Here is a 25555-nt window from a genome sequence, read left to right as displayed (position 1 = left end):
TTTTGCCATGTGCAGTTTAAGCTACTGGCAGCGAATCAAAACTGGAGTTTTGTGAGTTGTCAATATGACGATTGCATCCAAAGCTGAGAGAACATATCAGATCCCGAAGACAGGATGCAGAAGGAAAAGAGGGTGGGCTGAGGAGAGAATCCTGGCAGATCCTTGCTGATGGGGCAGTGGTGGGGGAGAGTTGGAGGATCCACTGTATTAGACCTGAAAGTACGAGATGGAAGAGTCAGGAGAAAAACCGTGAGAGGATGCAGTTACAAAAGCCAGTAGATGATGGGATTAAAAAAAGTAGAAATGCTTGATGGTGTCCAAGGCACTAAGAGGTCAAGGAGAATGGGGTGGGGTAGAGGTCCTGGGAATTGTGTGAGACTTCAATAAAGTGGAGAGGATGGACACAGCCCGGGGAAGGTCACAAGGTTCAAGCTGAAGACGACCACCGTGGTTGTAAACAGAATGTTCAGTTAGAATTGGAGATGAGGTGCAGGGGGGAAATCTGTTTTTCTCTTTCTACATGCTTTAATCTACCAATGCCTTTCTCTCTCTTAGCTCCTTCCTTTTCTCTTTTACTCCTTAGTTTGTATCACCCGCTGCTTGGAGCAGCACCCAGTTAACTTTGTCCAAGTTGCTTGCCTCTCTTCCTTAAAAATAATTGTAAACAAATCTCCCTTCCCCTACATATTTTGTAAAGCGTCCTGCTCTAATGCTCAGATGCTGTTCCATGGCTGTACTGTAATAGCTGCTGCTGCCTTTAAATAGGGCTACCAGAGAGCAACTCTGAACAAACGGGACGGGGGTGGAGGGTAGTAGGCGCCTACGTAAGAAAAAGTCCCAATAAACGGGACTGTCCCTTTAAGAACGAGACATGGTCACACTACCTCATAATCTTTTGGCGAAGGTTTTTTAAAAACATGTGTTTGTGTTTATATATAAATAGAAAGCTAAAAGTACAATTTTGATGTTTATCTTCATAGCTAAATCTTTCAGACCCTGTATCTTTTTTTTTTTCTCTCCTTCTTCGGTTAGATGACTGTGGTGCCCCACCGAGGTTAAAATCTGCTGCCTTAAGTACGGAAGATGAGAGGAAGAATTACCATCCTAGCGGGTCCACTGTGCGTTATGTCTGTCGTCCAGGATATGAGAGAACCGAACTGACACCTGTCATTACTTGTCTTGAGAATTTAACATGGTCAGAAAGCCCTGAGTTCTGCAGAGGTGGGTGTCTTTTTGGTCACTTTTCTCTCTCCATTGAGCGAGTGGCCCTCTGTGAGCAGACAGGAGTGTTTTGTGTTAAACAGGTGTTTCACATTTCAGCACCGGCTTGTCAGTTTTAGTTTGGAGAAACCTTTTTGTCAGGTTTTGATGTTAAATTTAAATGAAGCTTTAAATGGAGAGAGAAAGCATAGTGAGTACTATTGAACAGTAGACAGCGTTTGCAGTAGTTACGCTTTTCATTGTTTCATTGTGCTTCCCAGCAGCAATCAGAAATCACAAACAATGCAGTAAAGTTAATATCCTACTGTTTTGCTGCATCACCTGTGAAATATGCAATAAAGCTGTTTCAGAAATGATTTTCCTGCAGAGTACCATTTATATTACTATATTGCGTAAAGGTCCCAATTGCATACCATTGAGCTTTATTTATACAACAACAACAAAAGAACCCAAACTGTGTGTTTCTGCCTACACTGAAGCCATCAGTAAACCTAAGTCCTGCACTTAGTTCTGATGAACAATATGGGTACAAGTGAATATGTATACTCCATTTTTTCATACTAAAATTCTTAACATTAAAGACTATAAATTTATTAGTGAGGTATTTCCTAAGGACCAATTGTTTCAGTTATTTTAGGAGTCTTTGAAAGGCCACTTCAGTGCACTCTCTACCTTCCTCGTTACTATTGTAATCTTTCATAAAATTTCCCTAAAAATCTTAGCGTGAGAATTGCTTTTACACGAGTCTGATTTTTAAATGCAAAACTCATTGACATCGGTGATGGCAGTTCTGCTCAATCTTTTGAAGGAGTTACCCATTTAATGTCAAACCAGCAGCTATGGAAGATACTAAATGACCTTCCTCTAGTAAGGACAGCAAAAGTTTGTCTCTTGAAACGATCTATTTGGATAATTTGAAATACTGATTGCAACACTTTTTACATATGTCTACAGTGCAATTCAAAATCCGTGGCTGGTCCGTGCCAGCTGACTCGGGCTCCCGGGGCTCAGGCTAAGGGATTGTTTAATTGTGGTGCAGACGTTTGGGCTCAGGCTCGAGCTGGAGTTGTAGGTCCAAACAGCCCCTTAGCCCTAGAAAGCAGGCGTGGGCCAGCTGCAGGTGTATAATTTCAATGTAGACATACCCCAACACCAACCTATGATGACATGCTAGGGTGGATATTCTGATACCCCATCCAGACAGCCCACATGTAATGATTCTGTGCTTACTCAGTGTTTTGGCAAACACATAGCTGGCCAGTGCAGGCTTGGAAAACTGTGTAAGAGAATAGTTCACATCTCTTGGTTTATATTGTTGAAAGCCTTTAAATTGAGATTGGTTCAGCCATTTTTGCAACTGTTTTCCTGCCTGTATCACAAGATACATATGTATGCAATCCCTTGAAAAGCTGCTTTTCTTCTTTGTGAGGTCAGATCATGGTTTCCACTCGCTAATGATTATTCATTTTACAATGTGGCTGTGAGGGGTTGGGTCACAGACACCCCCTTGGTTTCCCCTGCCAGCTTGGGACTCCAGAACCCTGCCTTGTTGAGCCAGACACGCTAGCCTGCTACAAACACAGACCCAGGTCTGAACCACGTCCCCCAAAAGCTGCAGGCTTAACTGAAAACGGCTTAAGAAGTGCTCCTATCTCCAGCACCCAGATACCCAGTTCCCAAGGGGATCCAAACTCCAAATAAATCTGTTTTACTCTGTATAAAGCTTATACAGGATAAACTCATAAATTGTTCACCCTCTGTAACACTGATAGAGAGAGATGCACAGCTGTTTGCTCCCCCAGGAATTAATTACTTGCTCTGGATTAATTAATCATTAAAAATCTTATTAAATGTAAAAAGTAGGATTTAAGTGGTTCCATGTAATAACAGAACAAAGTAAATTACCAAGCAAAATAAAACACACACACGCAAGTCTAAGCCTAAAACAGTAGGAAAATCTCACCCTCAGAGATGTTCCAATAAGCTTCTTTGACAGACTAGACTCTTTCCTAGTCTGGGTCCAGCAATCTCTCACACCCCTGTAGTTACTGCTTTTGTTCCAGTTTCTTTCAGGCATCTCCTTGGGGTGGAGAGGCTATCTTTTGAGCAGGCTGAAGAGAAAATGGAGGGGTTTCCAGGGTCTTACATAATCTCTCTTGTGGGTGGAAACCCCTTTGTTCTCCTGTGTAAAATCCCCTCACCAAGATGGAGTTTGCAATCACCTGTGCAAGTCACATGTCTATGAATGATTCTGCTTTTTGTAGGCCAATGCCATTGTTTACATGTTAGTTTGAACGTTCCCAGGATGTGGATTGGCGTCTCCCAAAGTCATTACTTGAATAAGCCTTTCATAAAAACTGACTTATGTGCTTCCTACAGGAAATGCTTTAAATACAGGCATAGAGCTAACGCTCATAACTTCAAATATAAAAATGATACATGCATACCAATAGGATGAATATATTCAGTACATTATAACCTTTGCAAAGATATGTTACATGGCATATCCAGCCTAAAACATACTCCAGTTATGTCATATTTACACTCATAAACATATTTCTATAAAGCTTTATGGGGTGCAATGTCACAGTGGCTTCATATGCATGGATTGTGGATGAGTTCCTGTAAGTTATTGACATGAACATGGTTTCATATTTTAGCTCACATTTTTGTTCTCTTCAGGGCCTGGCATTGATAAACACAGCATTGGCATGGGCATGGGCATGGGCATCGGCATCGGCATGGGCATCAGTAAGTAACTTAAAACTGAAAAAATAATTTGAAACACTAAAGCTGTGATTGTTTTGAGGTCCACAGTCCAGGCTATTTTACTCTTGCACTTCCTCTATCTCATTCCCTACCCCCCGCCGCTTAACTCCTAAAAAGTCCTGCCTTGTGGTGCCATGTAAAATATATGCCCATGGTTGAGATTGCACTGCTGTTTCTTGGACAGAAGCCTATATTAATACTCTTAGTTATTTTCTCTGTCTGTCCGCTTCTAATTTATTCACAATACTTTCCTGAGAGAAGAATCCTGCTGTGATTCTCTCTTTCTTAAAGTTGCGTGCACAATATTGGGGAACAGAAGGGGAGTGAAGAATCTCATTCCCCCCCGCTCCCTCAAGAAAAGTTTCACTTCTGTATTTCTGTCTTGGGTGAGAATACTTCCTCAACACTTAGGACTGCTTATTTGTCTGGTGCGCACCAAAAATGGAAAGGATAGGAGTCAGGAAGGGAAATTGTCAGAAGATCCAAGCAAACCCTTCCTAGGTTGGATTTGACAGTCTAGCATCTTTGGAATAATTTTCACTGTATAGGCCCCCATTCATCAAAGCACCTAAGCGTATGTATAAATCCTACTGAAGTCAATCAGAATTAAGTTTGTGTTTAAATGACTTGTTAAATTGGAGCCATAGAGCAGCTTTGTCAAGCAGCGGGTAAGGTCCCTGTGTGCTTGAAGCACAGCCATGCTGGAGGCAGCTCTTACAAGCAGGTTTCTAGCAGTTTTCCTGATCCATGTGGACTGAGAATACGCGAACCCAAACTACTGTGCAGTCTGTGTTCCTGTTGAATGGTTCTAAGATGCAACAGTCCCTGTGTGCTAAACTGTGTCATTTGCAAGTTCAAGACACACGCAGATGGATTGATTTTTCTAATTTTTATTTATTCTTTTAAAATATTTCATCAGTCAAGGAAGAAATTAAATAAGCCAAACTAAAGCTTGGACATAAGAATACATACTATAACTATTTGGTTGAGAAAATTCCTTAAACAGCTTGGCGGCGCTTGAAGGGAAACAGATGATGAAAAGCTTGAACAACTTGAATGTTTAGTAGACTGAGTACTAAAGACACATGTATAGACACATTAAAGGAACCATTTTCTGGATAAGTAAAAGCTTCTCATAATTTCTGGTCTGGGATACAAGAGGGGTTTTCCATACTACTTATCTGTGAAGTTTGCTAGCTGTGTTTACCAAAATGTTAAATAAAATATAACTTCATTGCCTGATCACTGTTTTGGTTTTGTTTTTTCTCTTCAAGGTGCTTTCAGCATTTGTGCTGGGATCGTTGTAGCTTACATTTTAGGGCAAAAGAAAAAACGGTAAGCTACGATATTTTTTTAAATTCTTTACTAATTTTCAACTTATCCTCATGGCATTTCATTACTGCATGAAAAGGTATTTTCTTGCATGTACCTGGATGTCAGGAAAAGTTACATATATGGTGCTCTGAAAATGCATCACTGAAGGAATGATGTTTAGTTGGTCTGGAATAAAAGAACCACAACACAGCTGTGACTGGCCTAGGTCAGCTGATATGGGCTCCCAGGGCTAGGGCTGCAGGACTGAAAATTGCTGTGTAGACATTCAGGCTGATGCTGTGGTCCAATTCGTGACCATTGTGCGTCATCGATGCATATTTCTTAAATGCACAAGAAGGAAAAGATGATATGAATAAAATACAAATATCTCTGATAGATAACCCTTCCCTGTCTGCTCCTTAAGTGGCTATTAAAAAGCACCTGCCTGGTATTGTTTATATGGTGAATGAGATTTCTAGTATGACTATCCCACTGAAGTGAAGTTTATGCTCATGCAATCCTGTTCTGTTTCATCAAGCAGGTAGCTTGTTTAAGATAAGCTTTATATTCAGAAGCCCAGTTTGCAATGTCATTTGAATAAAGACTCACATGTGTCATGTCATGTGCAATTTCTTCCATGCTATGAAATAATCTGTTCTTGATTTTATTGAGCTGTGGAGTCTCTAAAATAAATTATACTTCTACAGAAGTGACTGTGTGGGAATAACATTCTGACTTGTTCCCATAGCAAAAAAATATTATTGCTTGTTTTGTGAAAGTTGAATAGTATAAGGGACATAAGATTTGCAAATAGGGTTGAAATTCCAATTTTCTTTATCCAGTTCTAGCTTTATAAAAAGGCTCCATCTTTAAAAAAACCCCGACTTTAAATTCAATTTGCTTGTTACATGAACATATTTAATCAGCAAATTTTCTCTCCTTTCTTGCCATTCAGTTCTTACAGTGTAAATCTGGATTCCCAAAAGCATCACATTACAACAGAACATGATTTCCAGATGAGTGAAACAAAAGCTAATTTGATCTTGAAAGGTATATATTTTTAGAGAAAAATATTTTCCTGTATCCAAAAGTATGCAGGTGGCGAGGTGGTCTTCTGATTAAAATCCATTTGAGACTAGAGTAGACGTTTACAATATTAAGTGCAAATTGAGAATATAAATTATGGGTTATTCTTCTTTGCCCCACATCATGAACAAGATGTGTTTCCTACTAAAACCCTGCATGTCTGTTTTTCTGCAACCACAACAAACTTGAACACTTTGTGTGCTTTGTCTGTTAAATGCAGTATGTTATTATACAGGTTCTTATACCATGCTTCTTTCTTCTCTGATACTCTCCCTGAGGGGAGAATTTTGCAGTTACTACCTCTGCTGACAAATTAACCCTAGCCCTGTGACATCCATTTTGCCATAACCTCTGCTTTAACCTGAAATGAGTTTAAAATGTGTGTAAGACTGAAGTACATACCTATTTTGATTTTAATTGTTTGTCTTCCTTTTGCAGTATAAATGACAAATGACTGATGCTGGCTGATGGCTATGGATTACACATTAACTTTCACAACAACTTCTTTCCTCTGTTGAGCTGGACTTGTAGTACGAATCCACTGCATTTGAGTGCTTCTGAAGCAAGCAAGCAAGGCAGTTCATGAGTGGTGGCTTTAACTGCAGACAGCAAGAGAGCTGCTTCAGATCCCTGCTTACAAGCTTCCATATGGAATGCGTATTACTCTTTATAGCCAAAGGGAATAGCACTTTCTTATACAAAGTAAGCAGCAATAAGCTTTTTTTATATTCAGGAAATGTCTCACACTGCTGCTGAGAGGGGGTGTTTATAATCAAACACTCTATCATCTGTCTTATAAGATTTAAAATGTTATTTACACCCTTTTTTTGTGACTGCAAGCTGCACTGAGTTTTATTTAGCAATAAGAAGAAATGAAGCAACTATAATTGAAGATCACAGACCAGGGCCCCATCCATGTATTTGTTTTAAACAACCAAATGTTGGTCCTGTGCACTAGACTGCATATATTGTTAAATTGGCACAAACTTTCTTGCCTAATAGAAGTGCTGTGACTGAAAGATCAGAGCAAGGCTCAGTTCTGCTGCTCACAAGATTGCATACATTAGAACAGGCCCCACCTGTTCCTGGAATAGTCATCACACACACCTCCCCCCCAAGGAGTTTCCAAGAAGGGTAAAACATGTCATTTCATTTGACTACACACTCACAATCTCAGCTCCCAGGCTGGGACTGACACTTAGGTAGGGTCCAACCCCTACCTTTAATCTCTTGAAAGGTGAGGTTTGCATTCATGAAGCTTAAAGCACAGCTGTATGACCATGCTCTATAGCTTGACCTTGACAAAAGGTGGATACATCATCTATTTCTGACTGACCCACCCCCCAAATATGGCCCTCAGTTAAACCCTGAGCATATGGCATATGAAGCTTCCATATTGTATAGGCTGACAGATGTAACAATCAAAGAATTTTTCTTAAACTACAGTATGGCTCAGGCTCCAGCCAGCGCTGAGAAATGTCCCCCCTCAAGGAGAATAAATATATAAAACCAGAAAGATTATAAGCAAAATTGCATGTACCAGTTAGTTAGCTTGGTAGCCATGTTAGTCTGTATATAGAGGACAGGCCATAGTGTGTATCCCAAATACACCATTTCCTAGCAGCCTACTTCTCCCCAGGTACCGACCCGTACCATCCCCACGGGCGTCCCCGGGCAGAGAATCAGAAGCACCGGGGCGGGGGGAGAGCGCGGTACCTTCCCCTCATCCAGCAGCGCCCGGGTGCTGTAGCGCGGGGAGCGGCCCGGCACCGCTCCGGCTCCTTCCTTGCTCTGGATGCTGGAGCAGCCGCCGCTCTCTCGCGCGGGAGCCGCTTCCGGCTTTGTACCCCGCCCCCGCCCCCCCATTGGCTGGCCAGGCGCCCAATGGGACGCTGTTCCCAACTGCGCATGCGCCGGAGGCCGAGTGTCGCGTCGCGTCCCGCCCAGGCTGCCCCTACGCTCGGGACCCGCTACCTGAGCTGAGCCGAGCCAAGCCCGGCCCTGACGCAGAACAAAGACACCAGCAGACGGCGGCAGAGGCCTTAGGCCAGCCACAAGCCCGCCTCTGTCCCCTTGTTTTATTACCCCAACCCCTGAACTTGCACAAAGGGGACAAGGGGGGGTATTACCCACCAAGAGCAGGGACCAGCCCCTGCACCTTCACCTGGGGCAGGAGCTGCCTCATTACCACCCCCACCAGCCCCCCGGCTCTCAGTGGGCAGGAAGACCTAGGTACACCCCCCACCCACTTCAGTGTCCAGCCAGTGCCACCGAACGCTTGCCCAAACAAACAGTACATACTACGGGCTTGGAAGGCTCAACTGCAGGGGCCAAGACTACAGAAAGTGAGAATAAAATTAACAAAGAAGAGAGTTTGGCTGAAGACATTTCTCTCAGCCAGAGTCTGCTGCGGGGTTGTCAGCTAAGGCTGCCTGCAACCCACGCTGTCTGTTGGCTTGCTAGGTGTGGAATGAAAGGGTGCCTTCTGTATATACCCCAACATTCATTGTCTTTACTCCAAGGCAGGATCATCACCCAGGCCTTGTTTTCGCCTGCCTGCTTCTTTTCTGTAGAGTTGGCATCTCTTTATTACATAGACTTTGTATGTAAACAGGTATGCATTCTGTTATTTTACAATGCTACATTTACATCCCAACACACATGCATCTTACAGAGTTTAAAACACATTTCCAGTACATACACACACACCTCCTTACATAGTTCTGTACAACACTGGACCACACTATGAATGACTAGCATGTCCCCAGCATTGAGAGGTTTCAGAGTAACAGCCGTGTTAGTCTGTATTCGCAAAAAGAAAAGGAGTACTTATGGCACCTTAGAGACTAACCAATTTATTTGAGCATGAGCTTTCGTGAGCTACAGCTCACTTCATCAGATGCACACAGTATGCATCCGATGAAGTGAGCTGTAGCTCACGGAAGCTCATGCTCAAATAAATTGGTTAGTCTCCCAGCATTGAGGTGACACCTCACCTCACATGCTTTGGGAGAACCAGAATGTTTGTATAGCAAACTCAGGAGGTTTCTGTACCTCCCTTACCAGTTGCCATTAACCTTTTGTGTCACAAACACCAGACCCATGGCAGAGAGTCAATGCGGGGATTTGTGACTAGCCACCGAGCCCTTTCGTAACCCATCAAACAAGTAACCCCCTGGTCCCAGGAGGTGGATTGCAGTGGCCCTGGGATCCCTCTGTGTTGTAACCAGAAGGCAATGCCAACCAAACACCCAGGTGATGCAAAGGAGGTAATCTACATGTTGCAATAGTACTGCTTGGCCTGTGACATAAGCAGATAGGCTACTTGTCAAAAATCCAAATACATTTCTATTTTGCCCCAGTACAAATTACAAAAGGTACCTTCTGGTGTCAGTACCTGGAATGCTAGTATCTGAAACAAGGAGAATGAAAGGTATAGAACAAGTTACTCCCAAGGGCATTCTGTACCAAAAGAATAAAAATTCTGTACACGATATTTTTTAAATCTGCAAAATTCATTTGTCAAATAAATGTGAAGGCTCCAGCATGGCATTGGGGAGCACAGGCCACTGGCTTCATAGATGTGGGAGATCACTCTGCAGCTCCCCCTGGGACTCAGCAGTGAGGCTGCACCCAACCCTGACATGGCACAAGGACAGAGCCTGGCCCGGAAACAGCCCAGAGCCCTGCCCCTCCTTGCCAGGTGCACTAGCTGTGGGCAGGCAGGATCAGCAAGGCAGGGTCCCAGTCTAGAGGGACTTGGTGTGTGGGGATCCAGGTGGGGGTTGAGAGGGTTCTGGGTGGGGCAATCTGGGTGCAGGCAGCTCAGTGGGGGATCCAGCTATGGGGGGGGACACCTGGATGCACAGGGGCTTGTTGGCGGGTTTGGGTGCAACAGTAATGGGACTGAGGGGGGGTGTCCAGGTGAACATGGTTGGGGCTCAGAGGAAGTGGGGGTCTGGCTGTGGGGGGACAGAGCTTGGTGTTACCTGAAGTTGAGCCAGCTAGTAAGCTTAGGAAGGACTAATGACTCACCAGAGTTTGGCAGAAAGCAGCACATTTATTATACTGATAGCTAAGCTCAAAAGAAAAGGGGGGGGGGTCACACTCTCATACTTACGCTCCCAGGACAAGCATGGCACTAGAGATGTCAGGATCCTTCAAGGTAAGTGTCCCACTGTGCAGCAATGAAGAAATGAATCAATTCTGAAGCACTTAGAGGAGAGGAAAGTGAACAGGAACCATCAGCATGGATTCACCAAGGGCAAGCCACATCTGGGGTGGGGAGCAGGGGCTGTTTATACAGGGATCCCCATGGGCGCTCCGGTTTATAGTTTAACTCTTTGGGAACGGCACAACAGGCAAAGCAAGAGGAGCTTAACCAAGTAACTTTTACCCTCAACGCACACAAAAGTAATGGATATTCAGATAGAACAAGCAAAGCCCATATGGCTCCCCCACTCCCTCCCTGTCTCTGCTCACCTCCCCATCTTGCTTTTAGGGACTTGAGAGTCCACAGGGTTGTCCTCCTGCTGGCATTGTCAGGTGATACTCAGCTGATGTACCAGGCCATGTATTTCCAGGAGCTATTGAAACATTTCAATCCTGTGGACCAGGCCTCATCTGGAATCCTAGGTCCTATTTGGAGTCCCAAATAGGAGTCCTAACTAAGACAGCAGGACAACTACAACGCTTAGGGAAACTGCCCACAACTCATCAGAGAGGAGACTGAAAGAGTTTGGCTTGTTTGGCCTAAAAAGAGCAAATGTGGTTGCTCCCTTTAAGTACTCCAAGGAAGGGAAAGAGCCAGTGAAGCTAAAGGACAATGCTGGCCCAAAAGCCAAGGGGGATAAACTCACCAGGGATCAGCTGAGGCTGGAAATGAGAAGCCTGTTCCCACCCCCAGTGGAGGGGAAAGGTTCTGGAAAACCCCAAACTAGCAGCAAGCCGGAGCAGTTTTCAAAGGGGATTCTCTGTCATAACCCTCCCCATAAAAGAGAGCCTGGCCTAGATCCGGCCCTTAAATATACTTCCTGGCCCTGCTTTACTCACTGATCAGCTGCAGGTGGTGAAACTCCCTGTCCACCTGGAGATCCACCTGGCTCCTCCTCCAACCAAGGCATCCACAGCTGATGAGGACTGTGCTGTCAGCCCTTACAATGAGCTGCCCTGAGGCTCTGCTGACAGCTCAAGGTTCTCATAGATCTCAAAGCTGGAAGGGACCCCTGTGATCATGTTATCTGGCCCCCTGCCTGACCCAGGCCCGGAATTAATCCCTGCTGGAACCAGAGCAGATCTCTTAGGAAAACACCCCGTCTTGATTTAAACCTGGCCAGAGCTGGAGAATGCACTGCAGCTCATGGGGGGAGCTGTAAACCAGGATGCCTGCTCTGTCCCCAGCACTGGGAGGGGATTGGGGTCTAGTCTGGAGTAGAAGCCAGGGCTCCCAGGGCATGGACAGGGATGGGCGCAGGGGAGGGAGAAGAGGGGATTTACCACAGCCCAGGCTGTTCTCTCCCCTGAATGTCCTGGGATCTGCCAGTCAAAAGGACCTCTGTACCAGCCACCTACTGAGCAATAAGCCAGATCAGTGCTCCCCTCAACTCCCCCCGCCCCCAGCCTGGGCACTGATCCACAAGGCCCTCTCTTGCTTGCCTAAGGCTCCCCCTCCTATAACACTCTCCCACCCTGCTCCTGGTCAAGTTCAGGATTCACCTTGCCTGGGCCACCTTCAAGGTCTGTGCCTTCAACGTGCGCTGCTTTGGAGAGGCCAAGTGGCCAATGCATGGGTGATAAGAGCACAAATTGAGGTGCTTGCTGGGGCCTGGTTCTGAGAGCGGCCTGGCTCCACAGGCGGTTTTTAGGGACCAGCCTGGCTCTGGAGGGCTGGAGGTGGGTCTGTCACGGGCTCTGCCCGGAGAGCAGGAGCTGATGAAGCCAATGCGGTACCTGGCTGCCCACGCCTCCCTGCTCAGCATGCGTCTCTGCAGATCCTGGTGCTCTGTGACATTGCCATGGTGCAGCAGGACGGAGACACCACAGGAGAGGCTGTCCCAGCCCTAGCGAAGGAACTGACAGGGTACCAGGCCCAGCCACGAGGCTCAGGTTCTACTCCTGGTTCTCAAAGGGGAAGGATGGGTCTCATGCAGTGGTTCTCAAACTTTTGTACCGGTGAACCCTTTCACATAGCAAGCCTCCGGGTTCGACCCCCATTATAAGTTAAAAACACTTTTTTATATATTTAACACCATTATACATGCTGGAGGTGAAGCGGGGTTTGGGGTGGAGGGTGGAGACCACTAACAGTTCAAATCTTCAGTGACAGGAAGTGCTGCAACTGAAAGATACGAGCAAGACTCTGTGCTGCCGCTCACAAGAGGCGTGTCACACAAGGCTCTGACCAGGATCTCGGGGCTTTAAGCCCCCTTTATACCTCTCTGATTCTGGGCTCCTCAGGCTCTGAGGGCCTGTGCAGCCTCCTGGGTACATTAGAGCACAACGCACCCACACAGGTCCCACCTGTACCTGGAATAGTCACAACCCCGCATAACTCTCACCAGCTTTCCCACTGCTGCTGCCAATGGGTTTCCCTGCAGCCAAGAATTCCAAAGCATGAAGTGCTCTGGCCACTTCTCTTCATGCCTTTGGCAGTACCCTACACCAGGGGCTGCATGAGAGGCAGCTTTCGGGCTGCTTATGCCAGGATATGCTTTCCCTGCACTGCAGGAATTCCTTTGGGGATCACACCACTCCCTTTGCAGTCCCTACACGCTGCAGGAGTTCTCACTGTGTACAGTTTCTTAGTATTTTTGAAAATTTTATTGCATGCAACTATAATAACCCCTTATACATCTCATCAGCAGGACATGAACTCGCAATTTCTGACACTTGAGTTCAGATAGCTACCACTAGAACTATAGAGGCCTTATAGCTGAATTAGGGAAGAGCCTGGCTTCCTCACTTATCCCTACTCCTGCCTAGTGTGGTGCCCCCAGAGTGGGAGACGCTCTACCATGGCCCATGTGCTATCTATGGGGGCAGGTTGGAGCCCCAGCCCCACTGTTTGCCACAACCCCATTGCAGCTCCCAGGCATCCCTAGTGCAACGTCTTCCTGCTGCAGGGGCATAGTGTCAGAGTTAAGAGGTGTGGGTTGTTTTGTTTTTTTTTGGCAGGGTGCCAACATTTGTCTGGCAAGGCATGAGAGTGAAGGGAACTGGTGATTTTTTTTTGTTTTAAGTTGATATCTCAGCCAACCCTGAATGGAATTGCCTGCGGGGGGGACACAAAAAAAGGCATGTCTCTAACCTGAGCGCTTTCTGTCTGCTGAATTTCAAAGGGCTGCTGTAAACAATGGCGATGTTTGAGAAAATCTAATTTCACAAGACTCTGTTGTAACAGAAAGATATTGCCACTCTCCATACAGGGGTCACTACCAGCTCCGTCTGTGAGTTAGAAAGAAGGGGAACAGGCGGTCTAAATTGTAAACAGACACCATTTCCCCTTACACTTTGCCTGACTAAATGTGGCTAGCCTTTGTGGCCAGATCTCAGCAATGAGCCCACTCTGAGTTCTGCGGAAAGGAGATGTATAAAATACGATATTCTTTTTATTAAAACATAAAACAAATGTGAGCGCGACTCCTGCAAACTGTACTCTTGTGAGCAGACCCTGTCGTTGCCTGGAGCCCCACTGAAACCAAGGGCCAAGCCGCAAAGGCTCAAGGCTCCAGCAGCAGAGGGCTGATGCCTGTTAGACAAGCACCTAACCCACACGTGGGTGACATAAATATCACGTTCTCAGTGACAACTTGTAGATTGTGTTCGCAGAGATGCAGTAAAAATCAACACTTTGGAGGCAGATCTTCCAGTCTTTATGTAACGCTGACAGACCCCGATCATTGGCGGGTGGGACTGAACCTGGCACCTTTAGAGTTTACCAGTGCACCAGCCTCTACTGTATGAGCTAAAAGCCAGATGGCCCTGAGCTAAGGCTGCGGAGCAGACTCAGTAATCCTGCTCTAAGTGGTCTCAGTAGCACTAGACGAGAGAGAACACCACGCCCAGGACGGGCGTGGGTTTCATTTGCTTCTCACTCGATCCTTCTTTAACCGCCCACTGCAGTCAATGACTCTTGCCCGATTCAAGACTGAGGCATGATCTCTGGATTGCGCCCTGGGGTTCTCAGACGAAGGGGGGTCATAACCCCTCACGGAGTCACCGGGTCAGTGCAAGGGCGGCGTTGCGAGCTGTCAGCCTCCAAACCCGGCTTTGCCTCCAGCATTTATAATAGTCAGCCCCCCGCTCCCCTGCGCGGGCCTGGGCCGGCCGCAGGCTCGAGGTGAGGCACCGGCGACCGCGCGGGATGAGCCAGGCCGCGCCTCACCCGCCCGCCCGCTCATCGCTGCAGGGAAACCCACAGGAGCGCGGCCGCGCCGCCCGCCGCCTCCGCCAGGGACCCGAAGCTGCCCGCCAAGGGCCCCGGCCGGGCCCCGCGTGCCCTGAGCGGCGGGGGCGGCGGCACCGACTGGAACAAGGGACCGGCGCCGCAGCGCCCCCGAGCGCGCAGCCCCGCAGCGCCGACTGCGAGGAGGCCCCGCCCCCGGCTCCGGCCGGACAGCTCGCGAGCGCTCAGCGGCGACACCGGCCCCGCCCCTTCCCCGGTTCGCTTGGCGGCCGGCGCTGGGGCTGGTAGCTGCGCCAGAGCCGGAAGCTGCAGTTCTGAGGCGGCGACGCCCGAAGGCCGCTCCGCCGCCGCCTTCGCCCCGCGACTTCTCCCTCTGCCGCCGCCATGGTCTCGGGCCCGCGCTGCCCGCCGGGCCTCTGGGGGCTCCTGGCGCTGCTGCTGCCGCTGCCCGGGGCTCGCGGTGAGTGTGGGCGGGGGGGCCCAGGCGGCCCCTGCCCGGGCACAGAGTCCTCCCGGTCTCTCCCCCCCTCCATCGGTGCACGGCGCCCCCGGGCCTCCCCGTCCGGCCCCTCAGCCCGGGCTGCGTCGAGCTCGGCCCGCGGGGGGAGGAGGGGGCGAGGGGGCCCGAGCCGCGCGGCAGCGACAGGTGCCCGCTGCCCCAGCCCGGCCCCTGGGGCGAGCCCCGCACCTCTGCGAGCCTCGAGCCCCCGCGAGCGCTTCTGCCTGGGGGCTAAACTCTGTCCCGCTGGTGGGAGTGTTAAGGCCCGGGGGCGGCGGCTGGGGGTGTCTCCTGTCGGTGGTTGGAGGCGGGCGTGGGGTGGGGGGGAGAAAAAGCCCCTTCGAAGAGCGGGTAAAGGTGCTGGAGCTGGCCAGCTTCAGTAAAACGAAGTGTGGGGCATAAGACTCCTAAAGACTGTCAAATGAGCAAGTTCCCCTGTTATAGCCTTAGCTTTGTGACTGTACAGACAGAGATATAAAAACTTTGTTAAAGCTAATGTTAAAATGATGTAATACACAGGGTAAGACAAGTGTGTCTGTATATCTGGGTATAATGCTTAAATTATCCAAAAGTACAAAATTTGGTTTGAAAGTCATAAGGTACATATAGTAGATAATCTGCAGTGTCCCAAATTAAGGTTCACGTATTCACATCCAGTTATTTGGGTACATCACTCCTAAAGGGTTATACGAAGAGGAGCTTGTGGAAAGCAAATATAGTAATGAGTGAAGATTGTCCCTCAGTCATTGAGAATTTAGGGTCAGTTGCCACTTAGAAAATACAATACAGTACATCAGGAAGTTTTTCAGTTACTTTCCCCACTTTGCTTCTCATTAGCACCTGTCCATGCATCACATGACAAATATGAAAGTTACCTGTCTCAGAGATGGCTTTCCGCCAGCTGTTCTCACTTGTTCTAATGCCAGACATGTTTCGTGTATTCTTCTGTAGATTGCTATCCTTTGCCTTCTCCTTTGCCTTCTACGTCACCTTCTTTCATGTCACTATGTATGGTTGCAACCCTTTCTCTAAAACCTGTGGGTGGAGCAATGTCTTGTTTTGCACAATATACTTACCCTACGTTACTGCACATATTCAGGGTGATGTATACATGGTAAATTTTAATGTACTGCAGTTCTGTATGAAGCCCATTCAGTAAACTAGCTTCAAGGCTCTAATGAAAACAAGTACCTCCAAATTGTCCCCAATAAAATCATTTGTGGCTTCTCAAAAACTAATATTCTGTTACAACAGACTACTGAATATCTTTCATAGTTAACTTTTTCCCTTCCTTGCCTGTCTCTCTTGCTAGGCACTTGTGATTCTCCTCCAAGGTTGCATTTTGCTGAACTGCCTGGGGTCGTGAACAATTCCTATCCTGTTGGGACCAAACTGAAATACTCCTGTCGCCCAGGATACATTTTGAGCCCTGGAAAGTCTCGTTTTGTTACATGTCTTGAAAATTCAAAATGGTCAGTAGAAGCTGAGTTTTGTGAAGGTGAGTATCTTTGTTGCTTTTCCATTTCAGTTGATGTGCAAGCCATCTTGACACAGTTAGGAATCTCTCTTCTGTTGGATATCTCTCTTCTATTGGCATATGAAAAGAAGGCAACTCCCATCTTTTCCTGTGCTGTGTATTTATACCTCTCTACTGTATTTTCCACTCTATGCAGCTGATACAGTCAGTTTTAGCCCACGAAGGTTTATGCCCAAGTTAATTTGTTGGTCTCTAAGGTGCCACAAGGACTTCGAGTTGTTTTTGCTGATACAGATTAACACAGCTACTGCTCTGAAACCTGCTACAAATAAGTAAAACACTTTGGTGTGCTAAGTGTCTGTCCTTTTTGAAACATTGTAGTTGCTGTATCCCTGATAACGAAATATCCTGAATTTACTGTACTAAAAGTAAACCCAGTATTGAATAATGTCTCATAGAATATCAGAGTTGGAAGGGACCTGTGTTACAAACTTGGTCAAAATAGTAATTCATAACAAAACTTCGAGAATACTCCTCTTGGCTTCATTGCTAAGAGTACGATAAGATTTTTCAATGTTTTCTCCTCTCAAGACTATAGATGCTATATTCCATGTAACTAGTAAGGATATCTACAGTTGGATGCTGATAAAACAACTCTGCCTTCTTGTGCATATGTTTTAAATTATGACTCAATTTGTCGTATTGAATACTGATGGGACTTCCTTGATTAGCCTCAGACTCACCTACTCTGGCTTGCTGGCTTGAGAAAATACTTTATTTATAGGCCCCGATTCAGCAAAACACTTAGTGCGTTCTTAAGTCCCACTGACTTCAGCGGGCCTTGTTTTACTGAATCGATCAGGCCTTAGTAAAGAGGTCACAATTTTTACATACCTTGTCTGCACTGAGAGATCTTTCCCAGTGCAGTCATAAAAAGTGCCAGCGTTATCTTTGCATGGATACAGTATATCTACATTGAACTCCCTATAGATATGGTGACTTTTTGACACAGTTCATTCTTCGTGGGAATAAGTCTACTGCGGGAGAAAGCATCACAAATATCTCTTGTAGGGGCAAAGAAAAGCTCTTCCACTGAGCTTGACTGAGGAACATGCATTTTTTAGCTGTCTAAAATCAAGATTCACATATCAAGAAAACGACTAACAAATATTTACAAAACGCAAAACAAACCTGTGGAACGTGCTGCCTCTGGTAATTTGTTCCGATGGTTAGTCACCCTCATATTAAACACTTCCACCTTATTTCCATTTTGAATTTGTCTGGCTCGCCTTTTTCCAGTCATCCGGGACCTCCCCTGATTGCCATGAGTTTTCAAAGATAACGGCCAGTGGCTCTGCAATCACATCTATTAATACATCAAGGATTGTATTAGCCCTTTTTTCCATAGGATTGCAGTGGGAGCTTATGTTCAGTTGATTGTCTGCTGTGATCTCAATCCTTTTCAGACTTGCTCCTTCCCAGAATATAGTTTCCCCGTTCTCTAGGAACAGCCTGCATTTCTTGTGCCTGGATGTATAATTTTGCGTTACACGGTACTAGAATGAATTTTGTTTGACCGGACATAGGGAGTCCAGATTGCTTTGTAGGACTCCCCCAGTCTGTGTCACCTGCAGATTGTATCAGGAGTGATTTTTGTTACCTTCCAGACAAATGATTTAAAATGTTAAATAGCATCAGGTCTAGGACCGATCCCTGCAGAATCCTACTAGAAATAGGTTTGTTTGATAATGATTCCCATTCATGACTGCTCCTGGAAATGTCAGTTAGTCAGTTCTTGTCTGCAGTGGTGTTGCAGCCATGTCAATCCCAAGATATTAGCGAGACAAAGTGGGTGAGATAATATCATTTATTGGCCCAACTTCCGTTGGTGAGAGAGACGAGCTTTCGAGCTTACACACCATTCTTCTTGGTGTCAGAAATGTATTCCAAACCTGAAGACTAGCTCTGTGTAGGGTCGAAAGCTTCTCACCCACAGAAGTTGGTTCAATAAAAGATATTGCCTCACCTTCTTAGCCAATTCTTAGTCCATTTAAGTTGTGCTCTATTGATACAGAAGTGTTAATTTTTTATTTAGAATGTTGTGTGGTACTAAGTCAAACAGCTTACAAAAGTCTAGGCATATTACATCAGTTACGTTGATCAAACATCTTTGTAACTTCAAAGAACGACAGAGGTTTATCAGAGAAACCTGATTTTCCATAAAACCATATTGGTTGGTATTAATTATATTCCTGTTCTTAATTCCTTATGAATTGGGAAAATTTTCCCTCCACTGCACAAGTGGTCAGAACAGATTTGCCCTTGGAATTGATGAATCCCACAATACCTTTAAATTATTATGCCTGTGAGTGAGATCATGTTAACTAGTCTACAGTTACTGAGGTCATTCTGGTTGCCCTTTTTGAATACTGGCACAAGATCAGCGCTCTTCCATTCTTCTTGAATTTCCAGTTCCTCTAACTTCTTATAAATCTTAATCAGTGGGTCAGAGATCTCCTTGGCCAACTTTTCAGGACACTTGGGTGCAAGTTATCCCAAGATTTTGATTTAACAATGTTTATCCCTAGCAGATGTAGTTTAACTTCCTCCTTAATTACTAATAGACATGGAAGTACTTCATCAAACTCTTGTGATGAGACTACGTTGTCGTGCTTCTTTCCAAATACAAAAGGGAAATATTTCCTGAACACTCCTGCCTTTCTTGTATCATAATTGTTTTACCCATCTCCATTTAGTAACAGGTTTGTACCTTTACTACGCGTGGTATACTCACTGTATCATCCAGACTAATGAGAATCTGTCACCGCTGTCCTCTAACCTGGGGGTGCCCTTTACAAAGCTTTGGTGCTGTAGCCTCCAGTCTGGACTGCTCACAAACAGCCTCCGGTGTGCAAGTCACTCCCAGCTAGGTCTCGGCCAGCCACACCTTTGCTCTTGCAGTATAAGCAAAGCTGGTGAGGTGACCCCAACAAATTCCTAGTATTTCCCCGCCCTGCCCCCCCTTTCCAGAAATGTATGTCTTGTATTGCCCAGCCCTCTCCCGGACAATACAAATTCATCTCGAGTCTCTCCTTCTTTCTTGTTACCCAAATAGAGTTTCACAGACACTTCAATTTAAACACACTGGATTAGATCAAACAAGTTTATTAACTACAAAGATTTTAAGGGACTGCAGGTAATGAGGCATGAGTCGGAAAGGTGACAAGAGAGGTCAAGATAAAGCACAAGTGGTGCTCAAGTTAAAAAATGCTGTTAAATTCGAAATGAAGTTTTTCTTACCATATGCTCTCAGCAGTCTTGCTGACCAAACTTCTTAAGTGAGGACCCCTTCTTCAGCTTAGTTGGTGCTTCCTTTGTCTCTTCTAGTGCAGTGAGTGGATGGATGGAGTGAGAGGGAGGAGGGGGTGCCTGGGAGTTTTTGTTGCTCCTTTTTTATAGTGTCAGTCCCACCCCGGGAAAACATTCCCAGCTGACAAAAAGTCTATCGGGAAAAGATTTTCCCTGCTGCTTTTCCTCTCTTTTTTGGAGGTTTTTTTCTTCCTGCTTGATGACTGCTTGTTGCTTAAATGCAAATTAAGCAGAGCACACATTCCTTTGAGACAGTCCTGTTTGCCAGCTTGTGCTGTAGGTTTGCAATATGAGTTAACATTCTACAGGGAAATCTTCTAACTTCAAAGACAATGTTACCATGCATTTTATCAGGGCAGTATTGACCAGTAAACAGTATTTGCTGTGTTAGAGCGTGCAAGTTAGAATATCCCCTTTTTCCTATTAAGGTAATCTGAGGTAACACTAATATTCGTCTTGTTCTCTTCTAGGAAGACGATGTAAACCACTCGAACTCGAAAATGGCAGGGGTGATATAACGGATCTCCGGTTTGGTGCAAGAGCAAACTTCTCCTGTGATGAAGGGTGAGTGGCAAATTGCTTCTTTGGACTAATTAATAGAACCTAGACTGGTGTAAAACTGCTGTTGAAGTCTGGCAAAATGAGACAAGAAAGCCTGCTTAACTTGAAGAACATAAGTGAGGGGTGTGCTATAAATCTGTATCCATGGGCTGGGGCCCTTGCTAAGAATTACACCTGCGATTCCTTCAACTCCTTTGAAAAGATAGCCACCGAGCTACGGTTGTCATTCAGTGGGAGATGGGCATCTAACTCGCTCAGGTGCTTTTGAAGATGGCAGCCTAGAGCCCTCAGGAGATCCTCCAGCAGGGGTTGGGTTATGATATTGAGAGTCCCACCTCAGGGGTCATGTGGCACTTACTGACCCGTGCCATCTCTCCCTTGTTACAGGGGTTTCTGTGAGGGTGCTGGGAGCTAGTGGCAGAATATTGCCCATAAAATGCTGCACCAGGTAGAGGCAGACCTCTTCCTGCTCTACAATAGCGAATATTTGTCTGTCCCTCCCTTAGAGATGTCGGTATTCCCCAGGATAGCATCAAGTGCAGTTGTTGCTTTTGTCCATATGGGTTATGTTGCCAGGCCTTGGGGAATGAAAAATAGCTTGTGACTTCCTTGCGCTGAGCAGGTGTGTTTTGGATTTTTGAGGTCTCAGAGTTGAAGGCCAGAAGGGACCACCCGATTCTCCAGTCTGACTTCCTGTATATCACAGGCCACTAACACTTCCCAGAGACCCACATACTAAACTCAACCAAAATGTAGTCTAAAATACTGCAGCCCACAGGAGCTCAGGTTGTCTTTGGGTGTAATTCTATTTTACAAACTAGCAGCTGCTTGGGCCCATCTGTGCGCGCGCGTGCTCTCTCACTGTTCCCTCCCTTCACAGGAGATTGATTTCTTCAAGTTCTTTCACTTCAATTTAATCGAATGCTAAGTGTGTTCTGTAGTGAAGACCAAGTGTAAGCTTTGTCAGTATGTTGCAACTTTGTGTGCTGGGTTTAGCTGGACTTTCAGCTCAATGGACTTGGAAATGCAGTGCTTTTGGCTAAGCCCTCAAGGGTTAACACATTGTTATTAATGTAGCCTCACACTCTACAAGGCAGTACAAATGGAAAGAGGAGACACAGCATGGCAGAGAGAGACAATCTCTCTCACACACACACGCACGCACGTGAGAGAGAGACACGTGTGAATTGCCCCTTTAAGTACGCTGACCCCAGTTTAAGTACATTGCCTTTTTAAGTAGATTAGCAAGTTGACAGCATTTGATGGCAGCAAGCTCCCCCTGTCCTGAGCCCTGTCGTGTTCTCCCCCACCTCTCTGAGGAGAAGGGGTACAGCGGGAGGAGGACTCCCTGACATTAGCACCCTTCTTCCCCCTCCACCCCCGCACAGCAAGCAGGAGGCTCCCGGGAGCAACTCCAAGGCAGAGGACAGGAGCAGCACAGGGCAGTGGGGGGAGGGACAGCTGAACTGCCCGACAATTGATAGCGTGCTGGGCGGCTGCCACACAGGGAACTTAGGGGAGCTGATGGGGCGGGGCGGCTGCCGGTCCACCCTGGTTCGAAGCCCCCACCAGCTAGCTCCAACGGGCTGCTCTTTCTGCAAGCAGTGGACAAAGCAGGCGGCTGGCAAACAACCTTCTAAGGGAGCGTTGCGCAACTTTAAACAAGCATGTTCCCTAATTGATCAGCAACGAAACAATGTGAACTGGGACGATGTTAAGTGAGGCGTTACTGTAGCTGTACCGACGTAGATGTGTACTGTAGACCTGGCCTTCGTGTTCCTTGGTCCTGTGGTGTTAGATGTATCCCTTTTTCGGTGGTTTGTCTCCACCTACTGGCAGAAAGAAACCCTGCTCCATCTTTCTGGACGGGGAACTAGTTCTTTGCTTCCATGAGTCACAAACTTGAACCTTTTTTCTTTAGGTACAGATTAATTGGACCGACTTCTGCCCAGTGTGTGATTGTGGGAAATGGAGTTGATTGGGATACGGAGGTTCCACTTTGCCAAGGTAAAGCAATTTAATGGTTTTAAGAACAGTTCACATCTGGAGATGATGCAGCATAGCTGGCGCTTCAGAGGAGTCTCTGTTCTTCCTTTGGCATTTAATCCAATTGACAGTTTTGTTGTGGGGAGGAATGAAATCGTACTGTGCTTCACCATGGTGTTTAGATGACTCCTACAGAATCTTTTTTTTTTTTTTTTTTTTTTTGGTACCTTTTAGATTATTCACCTGGCACTGTTTTAATATGCACAATCCAACAGGCCTCATGGCTCCTCTTCACTATTGTATCTGTGTAATCCTCCTGTTCACTTTGTAAAAGGCATGATAATGACTTCAAGAAGTTTTGACGCTTCCCAAATGTGACTATCCACTTAAAATCTAAGGCTCTTTTGGAGTGAATCACAGTTAATTTGCCTCTACCTTAATTTGATCTCTTGAATGCTTTCTGGGCTTGGTCTATCAATGATGCTGCTGATGTCCAGTCTAGAATCAGCTGCTGCTAAAAGAACTGTTCTAGCTTAGTTTTCTTCTGGTGGAACAATACTACATCTCGAGATGCCGGGCGAGAGGTTCTGGCTCCTTGAGGCTAATGTTGGGAAGGAGCGCGCTCTGCTAAGGTCATCTTCCAGAGCTGGTGTTTTATGGAGCATCCTCCTTGAGCAATGGACGTACTGGGTTGGGTCCAGCCTAAAAGCAGAAAAACCTTCAGAATCTGAAAGGGGTATTGCTTCAAATGTTAAAATGGAATGTTAAGTACGCTTCCAAATGGCTAAATAGCTTTTTGGGGGGATCTGAGACAACTTTCTTAGTGAAAACTCTCTTTGGTTCACCTTCAGTGGAAACTTTAATTTTCATGTTGACATTCTTTGCTTCAGCAATACCTTGTCGTCCACCTCCTGATATCACCCAGGGATCCCATAATGGTGAGAGTGTAGAAAAGTTTTCCTTTGGCTCAGCAGTAACTTACAAATGTGACCCGGGCTTGTCTCTTATTGGAGAGGCCTCCATTCATTGTACAACGAAAGATCATTTCGATGGAGTGTGGAGTGGGCAAGCCCCTGAATGCAAAGGTTAGTAGCGTCTGTTTTTTATCCCCTTCTTATTCTACGATCACCTTCCAAGAAAAACTCTATTTTGATTGCTGAGGAAATTCAGTTAGTGCTTTGTCCCCCTAAATACATATCATGAAAACTAGTTACTGTTGGAAAACTAAAGAATGACTGACACTTCATGAATCATTCCTGGAAAGAATTTTTGCCTCTAATACATCCTGTGTTTTTTGTCTCCCCTCAGTGTTCCAAGATTGAAGTTAATTCTCAGGTCACAAACAGTTGATAAACTCTTAAACTAAGGTTTTGCTTTTATGCCAGTATCCTTCAACTCAAGTGCGAAAGGGAAGTGGACAGAAAGAGAGAGGCTTACAAGCAGGATTGCTTGGCAAGCCTCTTTTTCAGAATTCTCTGAGAGGGCTCCTTGGCAGTGAAGGCTCAGGCTTCTGTGAGTTCATATCACAGCCATAAAGTTCTTCGGAGGGAGAAATAAAGGTCATTGTACAATCCTCATTTTAGTGACGGCAGTGCTCCTGCACACTGTTGCATTTAGCTAACAATGCATTTATGTACTTGGTATTCAAGCAAGTGCAACAACTTGGTTTTATTCTTTCTGAGTTACCCAGCCTAACAGCTGGGATTGAGGCTTTTTCAGAGGCATTAGGGTAGGTTGGTCATCTTGCTACTTAATAATAACTCCCCCAAAAGCAGGGAAGTTCAGTTCCAGAATGTCATTGTATGTACATCTCTTCTAGTGTGACCCAAATTCTGGATGGCGTCGTACAACGATGATGTTTAACTCATGCAGTTTAGTGGAGGGTGGGGGAAGGGGCGGGATAGCCATACAGTTGGGTGCTGTCGTGTTTGTAGACTAACATCTTTTTAAAGGAAAAGATCCAGAGTTGTCTAACTTTATTTTGAAATACATTTTGGTACCTGCTGTAGTCAAGTATCAGGGCGTTTTCGTCTTTCCTCTAATTCTCCCACACGCCCCCAAATCCCCACACACACTAAATGCTTCCTGGGCCAAACGTTCTTATGCTGGTACTTTTAATTTTCAGTGGTCAAGTGTCCTGAGCCAGAAGTTAAAAATGGAAGAAAGCAATCTGGGTTTGGACCTGACTATTCATATGGAAACGCCGTAATATTTGCATGTGATTCTGGCTACACTCTGCATGGTAGCAGTTCAGTTAGATGTGAAGCTAACAATTCTTGGGTTCCGTCTTTGCCAGCTTGTCTACGTAAGTATAAGCAGTTGTGTTGAACCTTTTATATGCTGATGTTTAGCAACGTTAAAATGATGTAAAGTTTGAGTGTCTGTGTCCCCTTTTTGTCATTGGCATAACACATACTACACCTAGAGCTCCCCTCCAGGAGGAACAAAAGATACTTCTGGTGAGTTGGAAGAACTTTTGGCTATTTAAAGCTTCCAGTTTTTTAGCATGTAGTTTCTACAAGACTAAAAATGGCAGTGTGAAATTCACGAAGTACATTTCATCTCTAAGTTCTGGAGCAGCCTGCGTGTTGGCATGTGGCTGGGTGGCTGATGTGGAACCACACTTCTGCTAGCCTTCAGCCCCTGGGAGTGCTTTTGCCCGGGAGGAGGCTCATTGGAATGGCTTCTGCCTTGGAGGCTAAACTCTGTCCCGTATCGTGAGATAGCGTTAATACCCAGTGCCTGCTGCTGTAGGATGAGGAATGTCTCCTGTCGTCGTTGGAGGTAGGCTAGGGAAAAGAAAAAGCCACTTTGAACAGGAGGTAAAGGTGCAGCTTCTTTGCTGTACCAGTTTCAGTAAAACAAAGTT

At 45.9% G+C, this 25555-nt stretch overlaps 2 protein-coding genes across 4 annotated transcripts in view; both read left to right on the top strand.

Moving 5' to 3' along the window:
• LOC125625224 (C4b-binding protein alpha chain) overlaps positions 1-9886 on the top strand; it is a 106599-nt gene extending 96713 nt beyond the window's left edge. For 2 of the 3 annotated variants that reach the window (XM_075122032.1, XM_075122034.1), the window contains 5 exons: positions 1033-1221; positions 3904-3972; positions 5265-5325; positions 6260-6354; positions 6829-9886. In XM_075122032.1, coding sequence (XP_074978133.1) covers positions 1033-1221; positions 3904-3972; positions 5265-5325; positions 6260-6354; positions 6829-6833 — 419 coding nt within the window. In that variant the 3' untranslated portion in view covers positions 6834-9886. The remainder of the gene's footprint in view (positions 1-1032; positions 1222-3903; positions 3973-5264; positions 5326-6259; positions 6355-6828) is intronic. The other variant, XM_075122033.1, reaches the window with a different exon arrangement.
• A 5169-nt stretch (positions 9887-15055) lies between these two features.
• Positions 15056-25555, top strand: part of LOC125625230 (complement component receptor 1-like protein) — a 31725-nt gene continuing 21225 nt past the window's right edge. Inside the window, exons 1-6 of the mRNA XM_075122037.1 lie at positions 15056-15254; positions 16606-16791; positions 20610-20703; positions 22622-22707; positions 23577-23771; positions 24812-24991. Of these exons, the coding sequence (XP_074978138.1) occupies positions 15179-15254; positions 16606-16791; positions 20610-20703; positions 22622-22707; positions 23577-23771; positions 24812-24991 (817 nt within the window). The 5' untranslated portion in view covers positions 15056-15178. The remainder of the gene's footprint in view (positions 15255-16605; positions 16792-20609; positions 20704-22621; positions 22708-23576; positions 23772-24811; positions 24992-25555) is intronic.

This window comes from Caretta caretta, chromosome 21 (assembly GCF_965140235.1).
Source record: "Caretta caretta isolate rCarCar2 chromosome 21, rCarCar1.hap1, whole genome shotgun sequence".
In the NCBI taxonomy this organism is placed as follows: Eukaryota; Metazoa; Chordata; order Testudines; family Cheloniidae; genus Caretta; species Caretta caretta.
Note: the sequence above shows the minus strand (reverse complement) of the source record. Positions and strands in the feature narration are given on the sequence as shown.